The sequence below is a fragment of the Anabas testudineus genome, chromosome 19 (assembly GCF_900324465.2).
Source record: "Anabas testudineus chromosome 19, fAnaTes1.2, whole genome shotgun sequence".
Lineage (NCBI taxonomy): Eukaryota > Metazoa > Chordata > Actinopteri > Anabantiformes > Anabantidae > Anabas > Anabas testudineus.
This window is the reverse complement of record NC_046628.1, coordinates 9,607,261-9,626,541: the sequence shown is the minus strand read 5'-3', so window position 1 is coordinate 9,626,541 and position 19,281 is coordinate 9,607,261. Positions and strand designations below refer to the sequence as shown.

Here is a 19,281-nt window from a genome sequence, read left to right as displayed (position 1 = left end):
ATCACCAGCTTATAAGAAATTCAATATTATCTAACATTTTGACAGCATAGCTGATTATGGGGTATCGACAAAGTCCTCCAGAAGCACCAGCAGGGGTCGTGATTATTGAAAGTCACAATGTTGATCAATGAGTGTCCAAGTTTTACAGACTGCATCGCAAAAATAAAAACACAACGAGGGAAACTGGTAACTGGTGGTGTGTACACCTCATCGGAAGTGTGTGTGTGAGACGAGCACATTCTCAATGCACTTTGCTATTTTTATATCTTATTTATGTGTGGAAACAGACTGGTCACCTGTTTTTCTTCTCAAAGGATGATGGCATCTGCATTAGTTAAGTCTCATTCATTAATAACACTGTCGAACATATGAGAAGTAACACTTTGAAACTGATATGTTCCATAGTGACTAAGGTTTTCTGCTATTGGATCCAAGTCTTATGTTTACAAGACTGTTGCAACAAAACCATTCTGCCGGTAATAAGAAAGGTATCCCAGGTAAATGGAAAAAGTCTCTAAGGTCATATTTCCACTAAAAGACTGCTTTACCGCAACACCACTTAAAGATTTACTGTTGCAGTGTCAGCATCATGTTTCCACTTTAAAAAGAGGTCTCCAGAAACTGCATTCAAAACAAGCTATCCACTAGTAAAGTACTCCTTTAACCTTAATTCCTTCTGAAAGAAAAGTTTTCTTTCACACTGCTGTTGTTCAACACCTTGTACTGAGTCAGCAAAACTTTAATGTGACAATGTGACACAGTGATTTTAGGTATAAATTTCAGTTCTAGCCTATATGGATGTTATTTATATCCAGCTGCCATGTTTGAGCACTGGGACTGCAGCCTGGATAGTATACTGTTTCCTTTTGATCTGCGATTCTAGCTTGATGATTAAATTTAAAACAAGTCTAAATCAACTCAGCTGATGTTGGAAGACTGCAGGCACACTAGTCAAAGGAACAATTTTAGAGGACAACATTGCTAGTACACAATACGTCACACAGAGGTGGGGGAGTGAAAAACGGGACTGCAACTTGTTGGCTCTGGAATGGCTTAAATAAAAAATAAATAAATACATTAAATAAAAATAAAAACATTGGATAAGATTTTGTCTTGCTGGTCTTAATCAGTAATATTTATTCACTGATTTCCCATAGAGTAAAATCCCAAATTTACCAGTTTTCTATATTTTTCACACAATAATCCAAATACGCATCTAAACAACAGTCCACCTGACTCAGCAAAGTGCGCGCACAAAGTGAAACACAGAGGACAAGCCTCATTATCTTGCATCATTCCCATGCACAATTTGAAGAACAGACTGAAAAACAGGTTGATTGAATAGCAGCAGCTGGAAATGCTCACCGCAGGGTCAGAGTCGTTGGCCATCACTGTGGTTACGATGGTGCCCTTGACAGCATTGGGGGCAACCATGCCTCGATACACCGACTGGCTGAATACCGGAGAAAAGTCATTCATGTCCTGCGGAGAGATAAACACACACTCAGTGTGGCATTAACACTGTAAACATAAAGTACCCATAAGCTACTGTTGTTTTTCTACTAATTCAAATTCTAACATTTACTCAACATAAAAGATTTACTCTTTAACTTTTGGGACATCTGGCTACAACAGGTGGAGTGCCACCAGTGCAACAGCTGTTTACAGTAACACCTAACCCAGGTAAAATAACCACTCCATAATGAATGCTGACTTAAAGTGGAGTTTGAAAGTTTGTGAACCCTTTAGAATTATTTTATTATTATTTATTATTACTTATTTATCCTTCATTTATTTTAGAAAATGACCCCGTGTGAACCAGCATATAGTACTCTGCAGAGATACAGCATTTGCAGCTAGCGAGGTCTTTCAATGACCAGCTAACAAGTCCTCCTTTAATCTTCTGTAGAGTGAGGCAGATGTTTTTTTCCAAACATGCTTTCTCAGCCACTTTCATTGTAAGTAGCCAGCAAACCACAACCATCTGCAACTTTTTTGTGACTGTGTACCCAGCGGCACTTTATTTTATATTTCTTGATAAAATCTTGAAGGTAAAGGAAATACAGAAGAGCAATGCCATAGACCATATAAAAAAAAAAGTACACCCGAAGTCAATAGTTGTAAAAGACTTCTTAGCTTGGTTAAAACTCTTTAACTTTCAACATGGCCAGTCTCACATCCCCCTGCTACGTGAAAATAACAGGTAACTCCCAAACAAACTGAAAAGACCCTGAACCAATCTTAAACCCAGACTTAATGCTTATCTTTTGCATCATGAGTTATCTTTTAAACACACGCTCACCATTATTCTGACAGTTACAGAGGCCAGTCCAGGGGGCATGCTTCCGTTTGGATCCAAGGCCTCTACAGTGAACGTGTATGTGGGTTCTGAGTCATTCAGAGCCTCATAGTCCAGAACCTTGAGAACTGACAGCTCCCCTGTTACGAGGTTGATGTGGAAAAGCTGAATGATCTTGTGGTCCAGGCCTTCAGTTCTGATTCGATACGTGAGGTTAGAGCCGAGGTCAGCATCTACTGCCTACAGACAGAGAAGAGAGTCAGAGAATGGGAAAGAAAGTAATGTCGTTGCCTTGTGAAATTTATTGCAAGCTGAATTTTTTATATTTGCCAAAAGGGAACAGCATCTACATGTGATGGAGCCAGTAACAGACTGTAGCATTTTCATTAGGGCAGTTTTGAGCCAGCATGTCTGAGGTGCCTGTGGTAGTAACCTTTGTAGTCCAGCTAGTGGTCTGCATCTTATTTTTCCCTTCTGTAGCTATTTTGCTGCGGAGCTGGAGGGAAAGGCTTTGTTCTATCTTACATGTAGAGTCTTCTGCAACTCGCAGGGTATCTGCCAGTGCTGTCAAATAATAAGTCAGACTCTTTAGGATTCTACTGCTGAATAGAATGTAAAATGAAACTAATCCGGTCATTTCAAAGGAGACGCAGAACTGTACCCTACTGTACGCAAGAACTATTTTGATGAGTCTCACTGACTGGCTTCTGCAAACTGAATACATGACTTCAATTGCTTCTGGACTGAACTCACAGGCTCAGTATGAGCCTCCAGGCAACTTTATTCAAACTGGTCCAAAGCGCTTTAATGAATATGTACCATTGTTAAGGATGTCACAGTACGATGGCAGCTTTTAGTACTGTGCCTGTAAAAGTCAATGACTCACTGCATCAGTGGATTAAACCTTAAGTCACATTTCGAGTCAGTTCACTGCCCTGCTTTTTTGTTTATAGATTATTGTTCACAGGGCAGCATAGCAATCTATGGCAGGCTGGAAACGCCACGAGCCAAGTCCAAACCACAAAACTATATGGGATGGAAGTTGTGAAGGGTGATGGAAAGGGAGAGCAGAACAATGTCAGACAGAGGCACGGCACCGGGCGGAGACTCAGTAGACTACTTCTTATCCAGATAACATCTTCTTTACTGCCATCCAGTGTAGTGGAGTACTTTATAACAAAGCTGTGTGCGGGACACGCACTTGTACTTTAAAAGTAAATATAACTTCACGTTATAAATAAAACAAAACTACTCATTCAGCTGCAAATACACTAACCCATCATTTCACTTTCGTACCTTTAACTGTAATATGACTGTATCTTTGGGGCTGTTCTCTGGTAGGTTGACATTGTAAGTTTGCTGGGTAAATATCGGGCTGTTGTCATCTACGTCCAGAACGGTGATGAACAGCGTTAATCTGGATCGCCGAGGGTCCACCGCACCATCAGAGGCTTCGACGATTAGAAAATAGTGACCTTCAACCTTAAGAATGACAGAACAGCAAAAAAAAGATTCTATTTTTTAGCGTTGTCAAAGTTTACCGCTGTCTGAGTGTGACAGTATGAATTGTATCTGCCAACTATTTCATCCATGTGAAATCTGAGCAAATCTGTCACCATCTCTGACCTCTCTGTCCAGTGGCACTGCAGTGGTGATAGCTCCAGTGGCATTGATGGAAAACAACGTCTGGTGGTTGACGAGACGATAATGGACCTGACCGCTTGCCCCCAGATCGGGGTCTGTAGCCTAAAAACAGCCACGGAGAAAAGACACATGTAGAAATCCACACAATAAGTCATTTTGAAATGCGTGCAATGTATCAGGCTGTCTTTGAGGCAAATCACTCTTTAAATTAAACATGCACTGCCTCCAACATCAAGGTAAATGTGCGTGTGTGTATGGGAATGTACAGTATGTGGTGACCCACTTCGTCTTAACCTCTTTGAATCTACATTTAAAAAGCTTTTCTTGTGGAATAAAGATATTAGTGGGAGAGGGACTGTGTGCATGTCATTGTGAGAGGGAGAGATAATGGAAACAACTCAGTGGACAATTATCAATGACACTTCCTGCCTTATAATTTTACCTACTTTACCTTAATAGTCCCACTTCATTTCGTTCTAGCCTTTTGACCTTGGACTGTTAACCAGACATCGCTCTATGCACTGTATTTAAACTTCAATTAGAGATCATAGTCTCATGCAAAAGCTGGTCTTGCTCTTCCTTCCTTGCTTCCTTGCTTCTCCTTCATGCTAATGCTGCAGTGTATAGGTTTCACACAAACATTCCAACTTTTTAGGTATTGTTTTGACAAGGTGACAAAGACAGGCCTCGGGGATCTGCCTCTCAATGTTTCACATTTTCCCAAGGTGTCAGCTCATTTTTATTCTCCTACCCTTACTGCAACGTGTCCAGAAGAAAACTTACTTTCCATGAGTAGCAGTTGTTACACTTAATGAAACAGCGGTTTAACTTTTAAACTGCACAGTGTCTTTATTGCACTTCTTCCATTTGACATCTTCCAAGTTTGCGTGTCAAAGTCGAACTCTGGCTTTGCCTCCACATTATCTCTTTCAAATAATAAAATAAAATGTTAAGAAGATGACAAGTTGATAGCTAATGTTTCTTTCACCCTTTCTTGAGAGTTCATTCTGCCCAATCAAAACTCTGATGGCATTAAAACACATGTCACTGCAGCGGGGTAGAGCGTTAGAGAGGAAATATGAACTTGATTTGAGTGTGTCTGTGTGTGCGGGTATGTACAGTACTGTATGTTTAATGTTATCAGTCGAAGTAAGTCATGAGGAGGATTATTTTGAAGCTGGATAAATACAAAACACATGTACTGGCTTATAATTAAGATTAACCTTTGTAACACTTGCATATGCATAACAAACATTTTACTGAATAATACCAGAAAAACTATGACATTAATGATGCAGATAAAAATAGTAACAAGCTAACAGCAGCAGGCCTCCATGCTCACAGTGACAATGTTAACACTGATATTTACTGTAGCAGACTGACCCCACCTTTATATAAGGTGAATATTTACTGTAGCACGTGTGCCAACATTTCCAGTTGAATATTTGTTAAATATTTATCTATTCCCTATTACTCAACTGTATTGTATATTCAATTCTATTTGCTGTACTTTGTAATTTCTTGCTGTTGCAGTGAGCCAGTTTCCCTGTTGCCCCAGTTTTGGCTCATTAAATATCAATTTTATCCCACACAATCAATATTAGAATTAATAGAAATTAAGACTTTGTCTTGCCAGTGTTATATAGACTCTAAGCGAGAAGAATGAAGTCCTCTTGGTGTGATTTGTATTCAGTGATTCATCACTAGCTGGGTGTAAAAGTGTGTTATAAATTTAATGGAGCATCCAGCTTCTGGGTGATTATCTGGGAGAGAAAGTGAGTACAGTCAGAGAGCGGGAAATAGAGAGACATAGTAAAAAAAAAAAGACAGGAGGGGTGGGGAGAGATTAAAAATAGTGGTAAAAGGAAATATTATATATATATATATATTATATAATTTAAATTAATATTTGTGTGTTTAAGTTAAATTAAGGAAACTGCTGCAATAGGTTTATATGCTTGTGTTTCTACAGTAAATTCCATACAAGATGTGTAATACAGACATTACGTGAATCATCTCTCTTAAAGGAAACATTTGACATTTTCAGTAAACCACTTTGTGGTGGCATGTTAGATAAGAAGATTTATACCATTCTTATGTCTGTATGCTTGATATGAGGTTACAGCCAAAGTGTGGTTAGCTTAGCTGAAACTACTGGTGCACAATCTGACAGTTATGCATGAGGATTAAAAGACAGCGTTTACAACACCAAAGCTAATAATTCTGAGTTAAACTACTTCCCAGTCGTAATTACAACTTGAATGTTGTAATGAACACAGCTTACGGGCCACAAACTGTGATTATATAAATGTGTGTCAGTAATTATATCAACAAAGAGCTATCCTGGCTCCAGGAAATGGTCAGGGACAAAAAAACGGTATAGCAGATAACTCAATTATCGTTTTGACACCTTGCTTTTTTGAACAGAACCTGCACCACAGAAATAAGTGAGCTAGTAGAAAAATTTCATTACCTTCAGACAGAGCCAGTGAAAGGAAGTGGTATCAATCCTCCCACAAGCAAGAATGAAGCTTATTGCACAAAACTGTCAAACAGTGGCATTTTAAAGCTGTCTCCCTTCATTAATATGAGTCAGAAAATATGCTGCTATATGCTGTATATATTCAAAAATAATAACACACTCAAATGTGCACTAGAGCCTCAAGGTCTAGTCTTTAAGGTCAATCAAATACACAAAATTGACAAAACTAAAAACATATGACTGGACAACAATTGTATCTGTCCCCATTAAAACTGATTTATGTTTGGACATGTACATGGCAGAGACACTCCACAAAGTAAACCCTGCTTTCAAGATGGCAAGAGTTGCACAAATTAAATTATTTGGATAGTTGGATGGATGAATCACCTTGATGTCAAACCTACTGATGACTGCAGCTTCTGGAGTTAGATACTGTAGCAAGTGTGTGTGTGTGTGTGTCACTTTATCTCTGCCTCTATCCTTCCCTTTCTCTTCTCTCTCCTTATTTCTCACCCTCCCTGCCTGTCTTTTCACACTACTCTCAGCATAATTACATTGCCAGGCAGTTAAAAGCCAGGAACACAATAGGATTAATGTCTCTGTTGCCTTATGTCTACTGCTTTTCAACACACTGAAAAAACAAAACAAAACAAAACAAAACAAAACAAAACAAAAAGCCTCAAATCCACACCATCTCTACCATCATTAGTTCTGCTACGTGTATGGGTGTTCGTCCCTCTTTTCTTCCAATTTCCCCCTTTTCTCCTTTCATCACTTTCTCACCTCCACCTCTAATTTCTTTCTTTTGCTGCACAATATAGCCAAGTATTACAACAGTGTGCAAGTCTATTCTTACACATACTGACAAGCATCAGTTTATTATCGAAGTCTTGTGTCTGCGTTATTTCTTTCTTTTCATCGGTTTCCCATGAGATACAAATAACATACTGCGTTTTTCTACAGGTTCACCCATGCACACTTAAAACGTAAACTGATCAAGTACAACTTTAAATGCAGGCACGCAAATACCTGGTTGTTTGAATGTTGTGATGAGCAGGTTGATGTGGAATAAGAAAATTACTGATTACTTTGTCAGTGGATGCACATGTATCTACCTGAGCACCACCTACTGTGCAGACATCAAATTGTAACACATGCCATGCTGCAGGACAAATGAAGAGCAAACACAGTAAGAGTGGCCAATTATCGCTCTTTGAATGCTGCCATCTGTGCAGTACGTGTACTAGTTTTATGTGATGAGCAGTTAAGTTCCTAAACATGAGTTTCACTGCAGAGTTGTTCATAAACTTTGTCACTTTGTCATTTTGGAGTGTAGTTTTTGATACATTTACACATACTAAAAATGGTGAATACTTGCCAAGTCAGTTTTTTTTCTCTTCCAATTGGGTTTTTTTTTTAAATAATCTAAAAAGAAAAATGCTAAGTTTACAAACCAATTTTAATCAGCGCTTTGCCACTAACAATACATAAATAGCCACACGTAAGCAAGTGTGCCATGAGGCACCATCAGTCCTTAGTTTTCTTTGCCTCCAACAACTTCAGCAGGCAATTTTACTGATTCATTCCCCTCTGTGTGGTTGAGGATGTGCAGATCAGCAAAATCACCTGGTGATATGTTAGACAGGAAGACAAGCCTTCCAGCCCTACACACTGTCATGTATGTCAGAAAGTGCTTATCAAGGGCAGGTGCTACTAGTTACTGCAGTTCCTTTTACACAGGGACATTCACAGTCTCTCCAGGTTTTGCAAATTCACCTAAATGACACGTACATGTCGAGTAAATGACTAAAACAAAGATCATTCCTTGAATTTATTCAATAATTTATATATGTTTATTCATTTTCTCTTCATTAGTCATAGGATCTTCTACGTTGGTCATTTCTCCTCTGACACTGAGACTTTGTCTTACACCCATGGATTACAATAAGAATACAGCCATACTCCCTATACATCATCCCCTAGCTCTCCCATTTCTCTCATGCCACCCAAGCATGTCTCACTTCCTCCGTTCTTTTCCATCTCTCTCTACCACCATACCAGCACAAGCAAACCAAGGTCAGATTCATTCATTCTTCTGGAAATCTGTTTAATACCTACAGGTACAGACCTGGGTTTGGAATCGGGCCCAGAGTCGTGTCTTGCACAGCCTGCTGAGGGATCATGCCGTCTGTTATGGTTTGGAAAATATCCAAGGGTCCTTGAAAAGGAGGAAGTTCAGGACTGGAATACTTTCAAGGGCCCTCTCTAAAGATTAGGGTGGGTTTTTGGGATGTTGAGTTTGGAACATGTCCAAAGGTTTGACAGAGAATTTAAATTTTGAATGCTTGGAATAAAATACCCTCTTTATGGATAAAGGGGGGAAGTTTGGAATTGTGGCCAAAGATCCAACTAGAAAAAAGTATTAAACTTCGAAGTTTTGAACCTGTTAAGACATGGGTGTACAAGGGCCATATACTCATCTCAGGAGTATTCCTAGTGTTCAACCAAAGAAGCATGATTAACATTTAGAAGCTGGCAAAGTGTCAGGCTGATCAAAGACCCCTTGACACTGGTGTGCAAAGGCAATGAATTAAGCTTGGAGCAAATCCAAGCAAGTTTGCAACCCAGGGAGCATCTTTAAAGATCAGAGCCTATCAAAGTGTCAGATTTACCCATGACCCATGTCTGGGGAATACATGAGTCAGTTATTAGCACTGGAGCAAGTCCAGGAGTCGTTTTAATAAGTGAAGACGACGGTGCTGATGCAGGTAAAAATGCACTGCACAGTGATGAGGTGGGATCATGTTGCTAGATTCCTTTTAGGTTTTTTTACATTATCGTATTAGTATTTCAAATTTAAAGTATTCATTTAAAACCACCAGAACACTTCTCTGAACCCTTTGCAGACATTCCAAACTAGAAAAACTCATTTTGTAGAGCTGCGTTTTTCATTAGCTGAGCGAAGTTGGACCGCTGATCTGAGCATTTGTGAAGCACAAATGACTTAAATGACTCAGTACGGTCACTGAATGCCTCGATTCTTCCACAGGTGCAGACAGACTACTCATGCTACGCCTTCTGTTCTTTTTTTTTTTTTTTTTGATACTGATCCTGAGAACTAAAACCTGATTTACAAGCTATTACATGTGATTTGTGGGCATCAAGAAGCCATTATTGATTTGTAGGTGTCTCACAGAACCTCAGGGAGACTTGGGGTGTCTAGGATTGCAGCAAAATGCTTGAAAATGTCCAACAATATTGAAATGCCATTATGTCCATATGAAAAAACATGTGTAAATCTTTATAATATTGTGCAGCAATTCAAAGAATAAACATCTGCCCTTCTGTGCTTGACAGGAAATACTCCTTGGGAGCAATAATTTTTAATATCATGGGCAAACATTCAACACATGCAAAAAGGGCACACAAGCTTAAATAACCACTCTCAAATTCTTTTATCCTTTACGTCTCTCTATAATCACACACACACATGCACACACACAGTCCCCTGCGTATAATAACATACAGTCCTATTACATTTTGCAGAGTAGTGTTACTGATCTTGAGTCCCTGTTGTAAAAGATTATAAGAACTGAATATAATTAGAGCCTCTGTGGCTCTATCTTTGTGTGCTCCATGTGTGTTTGTACTAGACTGGAGGGGAAAACAAGGAGCTGGAGCCTCAAATTAAGCCCATAAAATTTGATTAATTATGTACCTTTCTTTCAAGGTAGTGACCTTCTGTCAGGAATGAGACTTGCATTGAGGCACAATCTGTGCCGCAACGACAAATGGAGTTGTGTTTCAAACATGCTGATGTGTACCACTAGAGAAATAAATACAAGATTGTAATCTGCCGTAGCACAGCACACGCTCCGCTTCTGTGTTTAGTTGCTTCAGTTGCACATGTTCGGTCAGAAAGTAAATGTACAAAAAAAAAAAACCTTAATAAAAATAAAAAGAAAGATTAGCGCAGAGAAAAACAAACCCTGTGTGCGTCCTCTTACCTTGACTTGTCCAACGTAGGTGTCTCTCTGCTCTTCCATGACTGTGAGGTTCACTGGCAGTGAGGAATCGAACAGTGGGTCGTTGTCATTAACATCTGTCACCACAATGTTCACCGTCGCAGTGGAAGTCTAAGCACACACACATAAACAAATTTGTGTTATTATTTAGATGGGTTCTCAAAACATTTTAAAGTTTTTTTTTTTTTATTACAGAATAAACTCATCTTTAAATTTCAGTTTGCATTTACTGTTTTTCTGTCTGTCTTATAGCTACTACTCTTAAGATAAGATGTGCTCACACTCTGGTCACTCTTTTTGTACTAATGACCGTTTAATGTAAAAAATAGGTTTGAAATACAGTTCACTCTTGGTTTACTTCACACCTTCTCTTGCCATGTTTAAAAGGGATATGTTCAATGAGACAGATAATTAAGGACATTAAGAAAATTACTGGAGATGGGTAGCCAAGTGTCAAAGAAAGGGAGGCTGTGTTCTGACCAACTTCAGCACAGGGTTCAGAAACACATCCTGCTTATTAATTTGAATGGGACCACTGCAGTGGCTCGGCAAGCGTGTCGAAGCCGAGGGCTCAGGGAAATAAATCATGGTCATCTGGCTTCAAGTGGCTTCATGTTCAACTTTTGCCTCAAAGCCATGCTGCATCATCCAACATGTCACTGCATTATAGAATCACACAAGCACAAACCCCTGGCAGATCACTTTGTATCATGAATGCTGCAACTCTCAGGCATATAAAATAAAAGATAAAAACAAACCCTGGGATTTGTTTTTTTTTATCTGGTGTGATCGCCTGCTAAGAACATTTATTATTATATGCAGGGCTGGATGGTAGAAACAATATACTGTAGATACTTAAAAGTTTCAATATGTAACTTGGAGAGGTGCTGTCAAAGGCTTCTGCAATCCAGACTTTCTCAACAGCCTGGCAGCAGAGCAGACATATTCCCATCTGAAGGTTTTTTTTTTTTTTTTGTCACACAGAGGCTTCTATCTAGTATTAGCTGCTGGAAGGCGTCATTATGGCTGACTCACAGGCTGAGACAGCATACACGACGAGGATGTAGGTGAAGTGCTGGGAGAGAAAGGAGAGCGAAGGGTGGGAGGAGCAGCGTGGATGGCTTTTTGAATATCAGCACTAGCTTGATTTCCAAAATGTGCATATGTTAGCTTTGACAGAAGGCAGTGTGTCCGCAACAGGATCATCAAAAACATGATGCCATTTTTAAAATCAATCACATGGTACTTCTTGAGGAACAGACAGCTTGTTGGGTTTAATTAGCTTAATACACCACATGCCATTGTTTTCTTGCCAGAAGCCAGATAGGAATAGAAGATAAGCAGTCATGTATTAAATGTAATCAATTGCTTGGTAATGTTTACTATAAACTCATGATGATGTACAGCGAATAGAACTGTGAATGTTTGGAAGGGATTAACTCATCACATACAATCACAGGTATTTCAAAAAATCTATTTCACTAATAATAACAACAATACAAATGTAACCAAATAACTGCAGAGGGGAAGGAGAAGGAGAAGCTGGTAGGAGGTCCCTAATTTTTTAAAATTTGAATTTAATGAGAACAGAAGAGAGAGAGAGATTGAAGATTTGACTTTTAAAGAAGGGAACGGTCAGGGGAGGTAACCAAGTCAGCGACTATAGAGGGTGGCAGGACACATGAAAACAGAGAGACACAAGTTCAGAAGGCTAAGCATATAATTTTTTAAAACTGAACTCAGGAGTTTATTATCTTGCTGATGCTACGACCAACTCGCAAAGGTCAACGCCCACCCTCCTCGACAAATATGCTTTTTTAAGGTTTCATCTGTATAGTCTGCTATTATTCTACCAGCAGTCTGTGACAGTTCTGACACAGTGTTGCTGCTCCTGTAGTGCAACTGCTGGTAAAAGGTTATAAAGTCAGTGCTCTTGCTTCATCCTTTCAAAATGTGATTTTGTCTTTGTTAAAGATCTTTTCCTGTAAGGTCATCCCCCTGTAACTGGGGTCTCTGTTGACAATAACTCAGCAACCACCTGTGATAAATGGAAACCACTGATGTCTGCCAGCTTAAAAACTCTCTTACTGTAACAAATTCAGGACCTTTTTCCTTAACATCAAAGTGCTTTGCCTACAGAGCAAATATAAAATGCTCATATGCCAACATTATATTTTTGTCTCATTGCCTAGAAAGTCCAGAGAAAAGACCAAATCTGTGTATACAGGCTTCACCCTCACTAACCCAGTTAAATCTTGAAATGGCTTCAATCGTAGTAAAAGGTTTTGGGCTGATCTAGCTTATTCCTTTGTGCCACAGATACAATACAGTATTGTCCATCAGTACTTTTCTTGCTAAATCATTTTCCAATGATGTGTTTATTTGAACAAAAACAGTAGGTTTGATATTTTTGGTATTTTATTAAAGGGGAAAGTGCAGAAGCGGTAACTCTTCTGCAGAAAATTTTACTACTCCACGAAACAAAAATAGATACAATTTATTAAATAGATCACAACTTTCCATATTGCACTTTACATTGAAAATCATCAACTCTAACATTCACATAAGTGAATCTCTCTATAAGCACACACATAATGCTGTTTATGTTTGTGTTCAATTTAGGCAGATCTACATTATGTGATTTCTTGACAGTTCCAGACGTCACCTAAACCCCCCTAGGGTAAAGCGAGGAAAAGATGGAAAATGCCATCCTTATTATTTAGCTAGTGTAGAAATGTGATTTCCATTAACTGATGTAGCTCCAGCAAAGTCAATTCCCATTATTTAGGAGTGGACACTGATTTTCTTATGCAATGAAAACATACAGGACAGTCGTTTTGACAACACCACCTTTCCTGCATGTATGTTTAAGTTACATCCTACAGTGCACAGCGTCTTTACAGTAGAGCCGGTTTACTGCACCAGTGTGCAAGGTCCTCAATCTGTGGCAGTATGATTGATTCACTGGCCAAATAGCCAATTAGGCATTTTGTAGTCTGACACTCTCACAATGGGACATTTGATAATAGGAAATTCAGGGAGAGAGAGAGAGAGAGAGAGGGAGAGGGAGAGGGAGAGTGAGGGAGAGGGAGAGAGAAAGAGAGTGTGTGCATATAAAGACAACCCAGGGCTTTTCAACTGATGCTGATTAATGGGCCTATATCAGGCAACTACCACAATCTTCTCCTCTGCTCGTTCTATTTCTTTCTTTCTTTGCCGTCTCCCTTCTGTGTCTTCCCCGTGCAGCTCACACCATTCCACTCTTCACAGTTTCCCTCTTGTTCAAAATATAATGGAGTGTCAAGCAGAAAAATGTCCAAACTACTTTTAGCCATTTTCTGACTTAAAGACCTTTGGGGCACAAAGATAATACACTAATTGTCAAGGTCCAGAGAGCAATTGACTAAGTATGTGTGCATGGGTATAAGTGTGTATGCATCAAGACTCCTTTATATAACGGTGTATCAGCACACAATACAATTGTTAAAGTAATAAGAGGCCTCTGAAAGCCTCTCATCTCTCTCTCCCCCTTTCTCTCTCCCTCCAACTTCCTCCCACTTGTTCTGTCCCTTCATACCGAGTGTAAGGATGTGTGTAAGAGAGAAGGTCAGAGTATTCAAATCAGCATTTTCTGTCCTCAGAGGGACCTTAAACTTTACCTTCTGTTTTAATTGACACATGGGGGAGGAAGGGTCAGTGAAGAGGAGGAGAATGAGGGGAGACAAACTTCTTTTAATGCTAGTCTAAAAAATGGATGATGACGGGGAAAGAGGAGAGAAACTGCTGAAAGCCAGAGGAGTAAAGAGGAATGAAAAAGGGGCGGGCTGGGAAACGTCTAATGTCTTCATTTGACTTTCATGTGAGAATGACCGAAGATGTGACTTTTTAAAAGAGAAAGCCGAGAAGAACACAAACTAACGGAGGCAGAGAAAATTACACGGGTGACCTGTGGTCAATTAGGTAATTGAGAAAGCGAGGAAGAGCAAACACTCTTTACCGCTGCAAAATGGCCCCTTGCAGAGGGGTAAAGCGCATTCAAAGAATTAGCCAGTTTGTATTTTGTGTAAACAGACTCACCCTCACTAAGCCACCTAAATCTGGAAACGCTGTTTGTGTGAAAACACAATGCAAGTGTTCGTTTCATAATCAAATGGCTGTCTCGTCTTTTCTATATGATTAGTGGCTAAACAACTTCATGCCAGGGTCATCTCCAACACACCTGACCATTAGCATTATAAACAAAAATCTGAAGGTCAGATGAGCCTCAACTGTGCCAATGATTACGTTTTTCACCCACGAGGTAATTGTTTTTCTTTTTCCTCCTATTCATTTTCTAAATTGCTTATTCTGTTTACAGTTCCCATTATTTTTCATTTGTCTTTAATTAAGTACCCATATTTGTTTAGGGTAATTATTATAAATAGATTTAGGCATTTTATTTTGATGATGGTGGTAATTATGATTATCCCTGTTATATTGAATGACGACTATTTCCAAAAAGTCGTAATTCTTATAACAACACAGCTGTCGCTGGTGGAATTTATTGTGAAGGATTTAAATTCCCTCCCAGCAGTCACTCAGTTTAATTCCACAGGGATGTGAAACAGCTCAAGTAAAGACAACCACTTAATATCTGTGTTGTATAGCTGACTTTCTTACCCCATGTGGGTGTCCGTCTGACGCTGTGACCACCAGGGTATAATAATCCAGAGACTCCCTGTCCAGTGGCTTGTCCAAAACCAAAAAGCCTGATCTGGAGAGTGAAAACACAGAGAGTCCTGTTAACCCCCGAGGCTTGAGCTTAAAACTAGAGCATAACAGAAAAATAAAAAACTGAATACAATAATAAAAAAAAAAAAGCCAAAGCATACTTTGGTTTTCATAGGCGGGAATCTTGTGACTTTTTTAGTTTAGTAGTAGAAGTGGTTGATTGTAAACCATGTTGCTCATTCCCATGCTGATGCTCCCAGTCTTTTGTGAGTATTTTCTCTTGTTACTCTTGTAACAAACATTTAATTTTCTTGAAACATTCATTCCTCTTAACGCCACTGTGGAGACATCTTTTCAGACAGTTACAAGCACTGATTACCACTGCTTAAAAGCCTCAACACCCAGAAATGCATTTCTATTCTGATTACGGTACTTTGGCGGTGCAGTGGGCATCTCATGTCTTTCACCTATGCTTACTAAAAAGACAGTCAACTATTTGGAAAGAACACACAGCACTACATCTGGCATAAAAAGCCAACCAGTTATTAATTGCAAGGGTTCACATACTTCTACTATCACAATGAGGTTTTATGGATGTTTTCAAGAAAGAAAACAAACCTCAGAATTTGTTTTGTGTTATTCCTTAAGACACATTATATTTCTTAATATAGGACATCTTAATCTTAATCTATAATCTGATCACATTTTATGACAAATTAATGCAGAAAAACATGACATTTTAAAGGGTTCACATACTTTTTTTTTTGCCATACAGTGACATGTATTTTTTATAATGCAGTATAAAACAGTGATTGTTGTTATTAATGCACCAAAGAAATAAAAGATGCAAATGATGAGGATGTTAAAGGGGTAAGTGAGGTGATGAAACAGCATCACTGCAGCCTGCCTGAGACTAGATTTTCAATCAAAATCAGAAGAAATCTTTGATGTTGGCCTTGATTACACGTCTTTATTTGCCATATAAGGATTTACATAATGATTGTAGTGTTTTAATTTAAGCTTCTTTTATAAACTAGAAACCATCCGAAGTACAGGTTTTCTCTATGTGCCAACGATATGTATAGGAGTGTGTGTGCGTCTGTCTCGACGCACAAGTCGATGCATGTGTGTCTGTGGGTGGATGTGAAGTGTTCAACAAATGCAAATGTAAAGCTGTTAACAGATGTACAGTATGGGTGATTCATGCGAACACACAAACACAGAGTGCTCTTCTCCGTCTTATTTCACACTAAATAATTGCTACAAAATGTGACGACGAACTGCAGTTAAATCAAAAATCCTTCAATCCGTATGAAATGTTGCGCTTGTGCAGAGGAAAGAGACGACTTGGCTTGTCCTCAGAGTGCCATAACGCTGAACACTCACAGCTGAAAGAATTTGGCATTTGAAGATTTTACGACATCTGACAGGACCCATCAAAAATTCCTAGATTGTAGAAAGTCTTCAATTCATTTTAATCTTCGCTGCTATGAGTTTCAGTGCGGCGTTCATTTACTTCTTCCTTTTCTTTCATTCTGCTTTAATTTTTTATTTTTCAGTCACTCTTGTTCAACATTTCCCTCCCAGCTCTCTCGAACATTTTCCCCCCTCGTCTCTTACACGGTCCCAGCCCTGCTCTCTTACCCCCTCATTTCTTTCCCACCCTTACAATTCACTCCCCTCTCTACCAGTGTTTCATCATACTTTCTTTAGTTTCTCTCTCACGTCTTGTAGCTCGAAATTCTTTCATAAATGCAATTTTAATGAGCAGTAAATGAATAAATACAACAAAAGCCCTCAGAGTCTGTATGGTGTTTGTGTGAAGACCTCAGCAGAGCCCAAGCCCTAAATGATATAATTTAGACTATTTCAACCACAAACACACACTGGGCACTTACTGCTGTAGTGCAAAATGTTCAAGTGGGTCACCGCTGTGGATTTCATAGACGATGGAGTCCCTCTCCCGATCCACTGCCTTAAGAAGTGAACACAGACAGATACAAATGCAAGTGTGAACTTATTTTATATATCATATATATGTTCAGATCAGATCAGTCAGCTGAACACTATGGTTGCAATTAAAAGTGTGAAAACGTGTTTGCAAGTGGTCACAACTAAAGTTAACCAATTACAGCAGTTGAAACTGTTCGATAAAAGCAGCAGTGAGTGCACCTGTAGATTTAGAAGTGTAGCTCCAGTCCTCATAGCTTCGCTGATCTCCAGGCTGTATTGTTGCCGGGGAAAACGTGGAGGGCTCTGGTTGTTTGGGGGCAAAACTTCAATATAGACCGTAGTAATGGATGACCTAAAGAGATAGGGAAAAAGTGAAAAGACAGAACAGAATTGGGTAAGGCAATTAGGACAGAAACAGACTGAGAATCGTTCTGTAAGAGAGAGGCAGACAAAAGAGGAATGGTAGCGGGGCAATGTTAGAGAGGGATGAGAGCAGAAAAACATGAAAAGAGCTCGAGGGCAGCACAAGAGGATAACGGGCAAAAAAAAAGCAGTGTCAGAAAGGATGAATGGTCTATTATTTAAGTTAAGAGTTGGTCAGCGTTAGTTTCTTTGTACTTCATGCTGTGTTTAACTAATCAATAGCATGAAGTCGACAACACTGTGACTGGCAAAGACATTAGACAGCGTACTGCTGCTGGGCTTCCAACATCTTTTTGCAGGGCTCAAGGTTTGTACTATGCAGCTTACCAAACGTACCATCCTATTGAGATAAAATGTGTATTTGTTTCCATTTTAGCAGAAGGATAGCTGAACGCTAGCTTTTAAGGGCATTATCATTACCATCCTCCAGTCTGCCCTTCATTGAACAGTGTTGTGAACCTCTGTACGCAGAGAGGCATATTTGAAGACGTTAAGAATCACAACTATTATTTCCAATTAAGCCCAGAACTCATAGACATCCACCTTTAACATCATGCTGAACTGAATTTGTTCAGCAATTTGCACACATGTAAGCCACAGCAAATATGAAAGAAACCAAGTAATTACATACTAAATACTATTAAATATAATAAGGTTAAACATAAATCAACCAACCAACTAGACTAGATAAAGGGATTTAAGAGGTAAGACGACTTGACTAGGTAAAATAGGAATGAGGTTTTATAGAGGAAATTGGCTTAAAAGCGAGTTAAGGAAAAAAAAGATAATTATACATTTTAAGGAAATAACAGCAATAGAAAATGCAGTAATACCTGACAGTACAGTGTTTCACTGTGTAAAATGAAGTCTTAATTACACATTTTTGGTTGTCCAATAAGCTGTAATCACTGACATTTTTAATCACCGTAGCACAGCATGTCCCCGTAATGATCTGAAATTGGCATAGGCGTTTATTTCCAGTGCTGTAAACAGTCTGTGTCCTTTTGTCAGTTTTTCTTTTTGAAAATATTTCACTACCTGAGTCACAGTTGTCATGTTTGGACAAGTCTAGTTTTCAGCCCTGTGGTGAACTGACAACCTGACTTAACTACGAAATACCAGCATTTTAAGTGAGGACCGAGCTGAAAACAGAATTGACATCTGCTACTGCAGTTATTTTAGATAATTTAGTGTAAAACTATGATCCTGAATCCCCCAAAAGAACAAGATGCAAGAGAGGCGAAGTCTCAGTAATTACTTCAAAATAAAACTGCCTGCTGGAAAAGAACGTGACTTTTTAAAGATGATAGCAGAGGTCACTTTGAGGGAACACAATTTCTTGGTTATACCATTATAAAATAAAGCAAATCAGTGTCTGGTTTCTCATCTTGAGTCATGACTAACTAGCTTGTTGTTTGCTTTCCAGATTTAGTAGAAATTGTATGTATAAACACTTAATTGGGTACAAATAATAATAATAACAGGAAAGAAAAGAGATCAAGTGAAGAAAAAAACCTACAAATTTGCTTTGATAAAATGACAGAGAAAAGAAAACAGGAATAAATAAATTTGCAGATGTCGACATCCATTGCATATCTAAAAGGAAACTATCTTCTGCCTTTTCCACAGGTAAAATATTGTATAATGGTATTAAAATTAATATAAATACATATTAAAGGTTAGCAAACTAATTATAAGTTAGACTTGGTTTATTAAATTAGAAAGCTGATGTTACTGAACACTGT

The 19,281-nt window shown here is 38.8% G+C and overlaps 1 protein-coding gene across 1 annotated transcript in view; it reads right to left on the bottom strand.

Moving 5' to 3' along the window:
• LOC113156348 (protocadherin-15-like) overlaps positions 1–19,281 on the bottom strand; it is a 121,763-nt gene that overhangs the window by 32,908 nt on the left and 69,574 nt on the right. Inside the window, exons 17-24 of the mRNA XM_026351433.1 lie at positions 17,333–17,465; positions 17,059–17,135; positions 15,110–15,203; positions 10,433–10,561; positions 3,926–4,045; positions 3,596–3,781; positions 2,303–2,539; positions 1,366–1,482 (exon numbers count right to left, since the gene is read on the bottom strand). Coding sequence (XP_026207218.1) covers positions 1,366–1,482; positions 2,303–2,539; positions 3,596–3,781; positions 3,926–4,045; positions 10,433–10,561; positions 15,110–15,203; positions 17,059–17,135; positions 17,333–17,465 — 1,093 coding nt within the window. The remainder of the gene's footprint in view (positions 1–1,365; positions 1,483–2,302; positions 2,540–3,595; positions 3,782–3,925; positions 4,046–10,432; positions 10,562–15,109; positions 15,204–17,058; positions 17,136–17,332; positions 17,466–19,281) is intronic.